At 31.1% G+C, this 10578-nt stretch overlaps 1 protein-coding gene across 1 annotated transcript; it reads left to right on the top strand.

The window, feature by feature from the left end:
- Nucleotides 1–430: 430 nt before the first annotated feature.
- LOC145745296 (uncharacterized) lies at nt 431–3124 on the top strand. The gene is made up of 2 exons (XM_082563332.1): nt 431–1140; nt 2396–3124. The coding sequence occupies exons 1-2, from the start codon at nt 458–460 to the stop codon at nt 3111–3113; spliced, it is 1401 nt and encodes a 466-aa protein (XP_082419458.1). The 5' UTR covers nt 431–457; the 3' UTR covers nt 3114–3124.
- The last annotated feature ends 7454 nt before the right edge of the window (nt 3125–10578 follow it).

The raw sequence follows: 10578 nt of genomic DNA, 5'->3' as shown, positions 1-10578 counted from the left end.
TTTATTTTATATTACATTTAAGATAAAAGGACAGGCTCATATTATTATGTAAAAAAGTTAAACATTTTACACATACGTCTTATTAATATTAAAACTTAACAATATGTTGAAAAATTGGTCATGCTTCGGTCTTATAAGCACAAAGGTTTAATTAACCGTACTAGGTACAAGACATACAAATATCATGTGTCATTTGACTTTTTACTCGAGCGTAGCTAACCAAAAACGAGAGAAAAACGTAACGTTTATAAAAGAGCGAATTCAATTTCGTCGACCTTACTTAGCAACCAGAAATTAGGAAAATTGATAACGAAATGTAGAATTTTTGTCGCTTTTAAAGACAAACCCCATACAGTATCGGGTATAGAATATCGAACGCATAACTGTTTTTTTTATAAATGTTTATTTTTTATTTTTGGTTTTAGAAAATTGTAGATTTGTTTGAAAGTGGCGAATAATGGTCTTAGTAGATCGTCATATAGGTAGCATGAACCATTCGACTTTTACCACTCCACACGCTCCAACGGCGCAAGAAATGATGGAGATGCCGTCAATGTACGAAAACTTATACCAGTCAGGCGGAATGCATATGGCGGGAAGTAGGGCTTCGCACCACGGCCATTACCCGCTTGAATACCCGGGGTCGGCCACTACAAATCCCTACCACTTATGGGCCGCAGCGGCTGGCAATCCGTACAACACATCTTATATGCAAGGATACACCTCAAGTCACCATGCAGCCGTTGCAGTGGCAGGCCAGCGCCATCAACTTTTAGGTCAACACCCTTCTTCACATCACGGCACCGGGTTTGGATCAGACTTTCCTTGGCTTTCGCTTTCGAGTCAAACTGAACTTTTCAAAATGGTGCGGCCTCCCTATTCGTATTCAGCGTTAATAGCAATGGCCATACAGAACTCCAAAGAAAAAAAACTTACACTGGCTGGAATTTATATGTACGTGGCCGAAAATTTTCCTTTCTATAAGCGTAGTCGAGCGGGCTGGCAGAATTCAATCCGTCATAATTTGTCGCTGAACGATTGTTTCAAGAAGGTTGCCCGAGATGAAGACGATCCTGGTAAAGGGAATTATTGGTCTCTTGATCCTAACTGTGAGAAAATGTTCGACAACGGAAACTTTAGGTAAAATCTTGCGATTCTTTTAAGCCTATATTTAATAAATTACCAAAACAACACAACGCACATGAATTCACAGTAATTGATTTAAAAAAATTATATTTCGTTTGTAATAATAAGTGTTTACATTTCCTTGTTAACGTTTTTTTTATAATAGAATAATTTAAAGTAAATTTTCCTTTTTAACTACACTTAACATAATAAAGAAAGTTTGCCACCATTTTGTTACACGATCAAGTTGCTAAGAAAATTTATAATTTACAAAAAATTGAAGTCACGCTATAGGATTTTCAAGATAATTATGAAAAAATCTATTTACGTTTATAGTTAGCCGATTTGTTATGTAAAATTTAAACAAATTTTGAATCACACCTTAATAATACCACCGATAAAAACTTCGCAAAACTTAAAATTATTCGATTTACCGAACTGTTAAGACATTGGCCATATACATCGAGGTATATGAGCCTTATCATGATTATCAACGAGATTTGAATACGCCATATCGTTATTAGATATAAACTTTTTGGGCCAGATCGAATTAGGCTGATCGGTCCTGATAATCGCAAAGCTATGACGCTATCTGTTAAACATCTATAAACAAAACCTTAGTTCGGGTTTTAAACGAAGAAGAATTTTGCGGAAAATTATTTAAATTTTAAAAACTACTAAGTACCAAACAAATATTTTTAAATTTGTCACAAACTATTATTTATTTAGTAATCGTCGTAGCGAACCAAACCCATAAACTTGATAAAATATATTTTGTTATCACTATGTGTTTTTAACCTGTTAATGCCTAAATTTCAATGGTAACCGCAAACACTTTTACAGTTTAAAATGAACTTAAAACCTAATGTAATTATCACCACATAGTCAAGCAAAGTATTATAATAAAGTTTGTACGATTTTACAGTTTATGGTAACAAAATAAACCAACGTTTGCCTAATTACTTTATTTTGATAGTGGTTTAAATTGCAACACAGTTAATATTCATACAATCCAACTTTTGGGAAACAAAACAATTTGTTTTATATAACGATAATGTAACAACACATTTTTAACGGTACGCACAAAAATATTTATATATTTTATAACTTGATAGTTTTTATCTTTATTTATTCTTAGTCACAAGTTACAATAAAATAAACATAACATACTGAAGTAAAAGGTTGCCCTGCCAAACTAACAGATTTATAGCTATCTAATCCTAAATGTGTAAATTCATTTAACGTATTTGTTTATTTTTACTTCACCTAGACGAAGGCGAAAGCGACGTGATCAGGGTGACGGAAAAAGCGAGAGGCCCGAAGATTTTAACCTACCCAGAATACCTCACTGCTACTCTGCTGCAGCGTCCTATGCAGCATCGTCACTTTCGCATAAGTTCAGTGAAACAGAAGCTGCCAATTACAGCACAGAGGTAGATCGTCCAAAAGATGACGGAATACCAGAGAATATAGGAATGGAAAGTGGCATACCACCATCGCCTACTGATATGGCAATGCAACACGAGCAGCAGCAAACAATGGGTCCACAGCACAGTCAAATTCAGCAAACTCAGTCGCAAATTCAGCAGCAGCAAGCCAACAGGCCAGATTTGTCCCCTACCTACCATTTATCACCGCAGCAACATCCACTGCCTGTAAACAATGGATCTTGTGACACAACTAACAATGATAGTCGCATAACCGCGGCGGTAGCGGCGGCAATTTTACCCGATTTTAAGCAGTCTACCAGCCAGTCGCATTTTGACGCTATACGTTATGCTAATTTTACAAACAATATTCCGACTTCGGCACAACAGAGACCTAGCAATAGTTATCCGGCTTCCCACCAAGGGACCAGGTTCGGTTCCGGTCACCATCTGGGATCTCAAGCACAATACCCCACACATTTTCCGGGCCATCAGATGCAGCAAAGGCCCTTTAATTTTACAGTTAATAATTTGATTCAACGACCTTATCCAAAAATGTAAAAGTTTTAAAGTGCAATCCTTTTTGTTACTTTTCCTTCTTAAGTTTATATTAAGTTACTTTTGAGTTTTACAATTGTAGTTAAAATTTGTATTAAACTATTTTACAAATAAAAGTTTACCTTTCAACGATTATTAAAGTTTTAAAAATAGTTGATGCCTTTACCGATAAAGTTAACGTTTTTACATTAGAGTACAATAACAAAATAATCTTAATTTGTGCAAATGTCACCATTAAAGGTTATGGTGTTAGGTAAACTTTTGCCCAAACGACATTTGGCTAAATATCAAATAACACCGAAAACGAGCGATTCTTCAAAAAAAAAATAATAAGTGAAATTTTACAGGCAGCAAATCATACTTTCTATTTTATGCGCACGTAGAGTATAATTTTCTGCGGTGAAACCTTAATGAGTCTCGAAATTTAAAAAAAGTTTAAAAAAGATTTGGTTTCGGTTACTCAAAAAAAAAACAGATTCGAAAAAATCAGGCCGGAGCGTCTGAACCGTGTTCGCCGACTTCGCGGTTCATTAGTCCCGCATATATTAAATAGCATGCCCGGATATCGCAGCAACAAGGGTTTGTGGTGAAGAGGGTGTCGCCATCTTGGGTTTCAACTCTCTTTAAAGTTGGACGAAAGGAAATTTTAAATTAACGATTTAAATTTTTCCCGAAAATTAAACAGAATTTTTTTAACTACATCAATTTTATGTAATTGGGGTAAAATTACAAATGATTTTATAGAACATGATACCATTTATATGCTTAAATACAATTTCAGTAATTTTGCTTTTATAAAAAAGCAAGTTTTACATTGCTAAATTAAAGAAGACGTTATACAAAATAATAAAAAAGTAGTTGTTTTTATTGGGGTCAAATCCCTCAACCTTCTCGTAACAGAATATAGGTTCAATTTCGTTAGGGTCTATTAATAGCAGTTAGAGACCAAAGTGTAACGAAACATAATACTCGAGTAAATGATGTCATTTTAAACAACATTACAGTATTTTTTGAACAGTTTGTAAAACTGGTTGCAAATGTACAAAATTATTCCTTTACCAATAACTTGATATATAACCATTTATCTTAAATATGTTAAGATATAATAAAGTTTGTATTACTAAATAAAGAACAAAATTAATTGTAGGGATGTTTTATTCCCTTAACAAAATTGCAACCCAACAGGTTTCAAAATATGACAAAATTTTCCCAGACGTTACAGCATTTCAAAATTGACATATTCATTAACCAGCGACCGCATAACGATACAAAAACACTAAAGTAATTATAGGCGTCGTAAACGAGGGGGCAACAAAACAAAATTTGCTACATAAACACGATAGTTATTTGTTTAAGAAAATAATTAATTTTAAACAATATCATTTTGATCAAATAAACCAATTTACCATTTTTAAACACAATGAGGTTAACAAAAATACGCTTAATACATTTTTTAGATATCGTTAATTTTTACATAAATTTTTATCAAAAAAACCAAAGAAAAACAAAGGGTAAATTGCACCCCCAATTTTTTTACCAATTGACCCCTATATAGAGTTGCGTGCACATGTTGTTATCTTGGTCGTTCAAGTAATTGCAATATATAACTTACATGCACAATGAAGCGAGTTGTTGACTAAACTGAACGCAATTGGCATTGCGTGAAGCGCTAAACATACGCACGTACACGCAAAGTGCGACACGTGATTAACAGTTCAGGTGACGACATTCGGTCTGTATTAAGTCTGTTACTTTGCGATGATATATTTTAATTTTTTTTTTGTATAAATTTTTATTTCGATGTGGGAAGGTCGAATGCGCGACCTAAACATAGAGTAACAACAGTACTCCGACCCAGCCTCGAGTTGCCTTTAACACTTTGGGATATTAAATAGATTATAATTGCCCGGTAGTTATGCTGCTGATTAAGTGTTAGCTTAGCAGGAGTTCATATTGTTTATAGCGCGTACTCAAGGGCGCTACAGCATGAGAGCAGTAGGGTTTGAATCCACGAGCTCATGTGTGGTGTAGCAAGTGTTTTTACCACTACACCACGCTGCCGGTAATTTTAAAACTTAAACCAATGTTTTCACGAGTTAACAGAAATACCGGGTTTGAAAACAAATGTTTAACAGACGGCGAATTTACTATTGCTATTTTTAATAGTTTACATTAGGTTTCCAAGTTAAAGCAGTGTTTAATAACCAAATGAAAATTTAAATTGTAAACAAAAAACAAACGCTATAATATAATGAAATTTGGACAACGACATGTTTATTTAACTATGTTCAACTTCTTAAAAAATTATGCAATTTCGTAAATATTTAAACTACTTTAAAATTATTTTCTTTGCAGAAGATGATTAAAAAAATACATTATAGTGATACTTGCTGACAGAATAACTATGTGGTATTGATCGCCGATGTAAGAGGAATATCATGTTCTGTCTGTCTTTCGCTTTGATTAAAATTGTTTCGTTTAAACTAAGTTATTTTATAAAAATTCGATTTTACAAGCGTTGTTATTAAATATTTTATTACAAACATGCTTAGTTAACGTTTTTTCCTTCTGTAATGCCAGAAATGAAATGGTAATGCATTATTTTGACAACAAGATGATGTCATAATTACAAAAGAAATTTTGCTATAAAGTCAGTTTTAGATGTTATCTGAAAATAAGATTAATTCCTAATGTTATTAATATGCACAACATTTGAATATTAACTTTGTTTATTTTTTTCAAATATATTTTTTCAAAGTGTAAGCGTTGTTAATTTTTTTGTATTTTATTTTTTTTATTTTGGTTTTTCGCGCATTGATAAAAGTAAGTAATAAATAAGATGTACAATTAATATTACAATAATGCGACGGGAAAAAATGACAAAATCAATTTAATGATTTAAAACATGCCAAAAGTAATAATGTTTACACAAAGATTTTATAGTATACTATGGCCACCAAACCCAGATTTATATTTTAGTAAGTACGTTAAAGTGAATGCTATAGGTCGTAGTTTCAATAATATTTTTTAAATTTAAATAAATTTTAAACGCTTAGTAATTTTACGACGTATTTTAATTAGGTGTCATTAACAAAACACCACAAATTCCAAATATTTTAACGTCGTTTAAGCTTCGTCAGTTAAAAGTTTAATACGCGCGTCATATTTTAATCCGCTTACCCGATTTCGGTTTTGTTGATATTCTACTTCCGAAAGTCGTTCGTCTTGCGCTGGCACTGTGTTTACGCGACGCATTTTTTGACGAAAAGTAATGAGATTTTGAGGATTAAATCTTTCAAAAAAGTTGCGAGACAATCGCCTATTGATTCGTGTTCTTTTTGATTACGAGCGCTCATTAGTGGTTATTTTTTCATACATTTTTTGCCACACGAGGCGTTTTATTAGCAATGTTAAAAAAAAATATTTTTTTGACATTATCTATTACCTAAAACAGGCACGTATTTTTAATATTCATGTTTCGCATACTTTTAAATAAATTTTAAACTATTTTCAAGAATGTAACGAATCGTGTTAGGGTGTAAATAATTTAAGATGCTTCAAATTTTCACAATGTAAATTATTTGCTTCAATTGAAAACAATATGACAGACCAGGTGCTAAACATATTTAAATGTAATTTTGTTTTATTTTATAAATTAATTAATCGAATAAATAAACAACGTAATTCAATTGTTAATTTGTGCTAGCAATTTTTTTTAGTTTTGTCCAATTTTACCTGTACACACATTCTTTAATACAATCTGTGTCTAAAAACGTCATAAAAAAATCTCTTTCTAGATATAAATTTAAAACATTAATTTATTTTACATTTTCTGAGTTAAAAAAAATAAAAGTTTAATTAAATTTATTAAAATCCCAAAACTTAAAATTGAGCAAACGGCATCTTTATTTACATGTACGGTATGCTATAGACAACCCCATTGTCAATCAAGCATTAAACTAAACCTACATAATCAAATTATTCAAACAAAAAACAAGACCCAGTTTATTAAAACCAGTTTTTGCACTTAGTCAAAATTCTATTCAGTTGCAACAGCGTATTAATTTATAGCGTAAATTTAAACAAATAATATCTATTGAAGTATTAAAGATGAAAAGGATTAATTAGTATACGTCTAAGATAATTATTGCTCAAAACAGAATTACGGCGACCAAGTGTTAAAAACTGATATACACAACAAACAAGCAGTTGGTTAATTGATTTAGTATATTATATTGTCCCATAACAAAGGCAAACGTTATGAAAATTAACAAAAATTAGATGTAATCAAATTTTAAAATTATAGGACGAAATAATTTTAATTCGTTGGAATATTTTTATTTAAAGTATTTGACTCTACAAGTATTAACATTTTAGTTTTTTAGACATTTTTTTAATAATAAAAATGCAAGGTTTTAAATATTTTTATCTTCAATGTGAAAACTATAGCTATGGGTATTGTAAAAAGTTATAGTAACTAATGATTTGCATAACATAAAGTTTTAACTGCATTTTAGTAATGTTTTAAAATTGATGTTATTGAACTAAGATTACTTGATCATTCCTCTAAAAATTGGTTTTAGTTTCACAGTAATCAATATTGCTTTAAATGTCTGACAAAAAACGATAGAACAGAAGCAGTTAAATGACATTTTATAAAGAAAGAGTATAACCGTCTTATAACACTAATGTTTAAGTAGCATTGAATATTTAATAGAAAGTGTTAATTGCAATGGCAATTAACTTTAAATAACACAAAAAGATTTTTTTATAAAATAAATTAAACATTTTTTTGTTTGCTGAAACATGATTTTAGATATAACCATGTAAAACACAACATTTTGATCTAGATTTTTATCTTAGAACATTAGAATCCTCGCTAAACAGATTTCTCTTTTAATATGTTTAGGATTTTTTGTCACAAAATTTTGAAAATTAAATATGAGAAACGTTTAATCGTTGTTGACAATTAGGAAAAAAATAACATTTAAAAAAATAGGTTAGCAGAGTCGCCAAGCTAAATATTTATATTATAATTCAACATTATTAACAATACATGCACATAATTACATTTAAACTTTAACATACGTAGAGTCAAAAAAAAAACGTCTTCAGTATAAATATGATCCCTACCTGAACGAGATCGAAATGTTTCGATTAATTTGTCAAACTTGATTGTAATCAGTAAAGTCGAGTTATGCGATCACCACTGCTTAATCCTTAAGCACTTAAGTCCGCCCGTCGTAAGGTCAAACGACATTACTTTGAAAACGATGTCCCGCAAAAATGCATGACGCCATAAAAAAATTCTGATGACGTCACTTACGTATACAATCATAAATCACGGGCGGTGTAAGCGACATTGTTTGCGACAACAAGTTTTTAACTGCAAATGTCGAAAAAATTTGTTGTTTTAAATAGTTAGTAAGGCAAAAATTATATTTCAATTACATAAAAATATCTTTAAATTCGCCCAAAATTCGTTCGACCCTAAGTTACCCCAAAAATGGGGTAAAAATCGACCTTATCACTTCTATTGGCAATCAGGGGTGACGGTTTCCTTCAATATTGCTGCCGTTTTTCGACTTGCTTTTTATTATTAAACAAAAAATGTTGCTAAGTATGTTGAACAACAAATAAAAAAGTGTGCCTTTGTAATTGATTATCATAATCCTTCGGGCTAAAAGCAATGAGCAAATGCAATAAGCTTTATGCTACCGTATTACAACATATATCGAGTATGGCTCATAGTAAGCAGTCAATTAGTTAAAACTTTAATATATTTATTTTAAAAGTTGGGAAATCACTACGAAAATTGTTTGAAAATTAATATTTATGCTTTTAAATGTAACAGTTATGTCATATTACTGCTTGGTTTTAGTAAAAACCGTTTTAGTTTTTTTTTACACTATTGATACTACTACTACAAGCATTTTTTTTAAATAATCCAGTGAACGCAAAGTTCCCATACGAAAAATTAGTTGTCGTTAAACATTTCACACACAACAAATGATTTTGTAAAACTTTTCTATCAAATTTCTGCATCGAACTTTTTTATCAGTTCATCTTTAAAATAAAAATAATCTGTAGGTTAGTGTTAAGATACCACTTAAAAAAAATGTTTGGTGTACTAAAATATTTAGTTTAATAACATTTATTTAACTTAAATTTATTAGGTGTCTATTGGATTTCAGTTTAAATTTATTTAAAAAAATGTTTAGTATTCGTTCTTTAAGTAAATTTATAAAGTTAAAAGTCATGCAGAATTCACACAGAGTCCAAACTTTTCGTAAACCCGTACCCAGATTAAGCAAATATATTAAAAATTTAAACCTAGCATCCAAAAACACTAATTAAGCCGAAAACGCAATGCCCTATTCAAGCTTATTTAATTAAGTTGATTGACAGTAAAGTTTGTCGTCAGAAAACGTGATAGTGCAGGATAAGCTCAAGGCTTTTGCACTGCAGGTAACCGTAAACAATCCGGTCGCAGCCTAAGCTACGGCATAACTAAGATACTTATCTGTATGAACCTAGGACAGAGTGAGTATTATGACAACTGTAGCCACAAACGCCGTCCGATCCAGCCTAATATTTGACTTAATACTGTGTTGCGTACACAAGCAAGCAACGCACTACGACCCAGTGGCATATCGGTGGCTTAGCTGAATTTATAAACAAATTGGCCAAGCCAGCGCGAGTTTAACGCATTCCGCTCCGACAAAATCAGAGACAAAATTCGCTGAAAATGGAGAGTTTATATAGGCAACAAGTTTAATGCTGTGCGAACCTAATTTGTGTTTGTTTGTATTTGTGCTTATGTACGTACATTATTTATGAATATTTTTGATCTGATAACTGCTTTATTTTTTTATCGTATACGGCAATCACGTTTTTTAAAACAAATATCCAAATGTATTTCTCAAAAATTGCTACCGAACAGATTTTGTAAAATGTTTTATCACGGCGCGAGCAGCCATTCTACATATAATTAGTAAGCAAAAATGTATATTACTTGTACTTTACGATCCACAAAAATACTTAGGACCGTAAACTACAAGTGAAAAATAAAAGTTCGTTCGAAAAGTAATGTATATATATATGAATTCCTGGGTTTGATTGTTATAGATGGCAAACGCAGAAGCAAGGTATTGGAGATAACCAATCTAAAGCACAGATCCTGTTTTAAAATAGTAAACATCATACATTTCGAATTATGAATTCTTGCGTAAAACTTTTCGAAAATTTAAAAAAAAAAATTTTTTTGACATCGAATTGAGCGTGAAAAAAAAATAAAATAAAAAATGTTGAGAATAAAAACTATTTTAAATTAGGGGAAATTTATTTATTTGCGACACAACTTGGTATGACTGTTATGACTATTACACTTACGGTTTCCAATTGTAAACCATTTAGTTTCTAAAATAATTTGAACAGGGAAATTTAGTGACAAGTTTAAATTCAAGTT

The sequence above is a fragment of the Corella eumyota genome, chromosome 3, assembly GCF_963082875.1.
Source record: "Corella eumyota chromosome 3, kaCorEumy4.1, whole genome shotgun sequence".
NCBI lineage: Eukaryota > Metazoa > Chordata > Ascidiacea > Phlebobranchia > Corellidae > Corella > Corella eumyota.
Note: the sequence above shows the minus strand (reverse complement) of the source record. Positions and strands in the feature narration are given on the sequence as shown.

Coding starts and splice junctions, on each gene's coding strand:
- LOC145745296 (XM_082563332.1), top strand. CDS start 458: ATGGTCTTAGTAGATCGTCATATAGGTAGCATGAACCATTCGACTTTT. Junction 1,141..2,395: donor TTCGACAACGGAAACTTTAG/GTAAAATCTTGC, acceptor TACTTCACCTAG/ACGAAGGCGAAAGCGACGTG.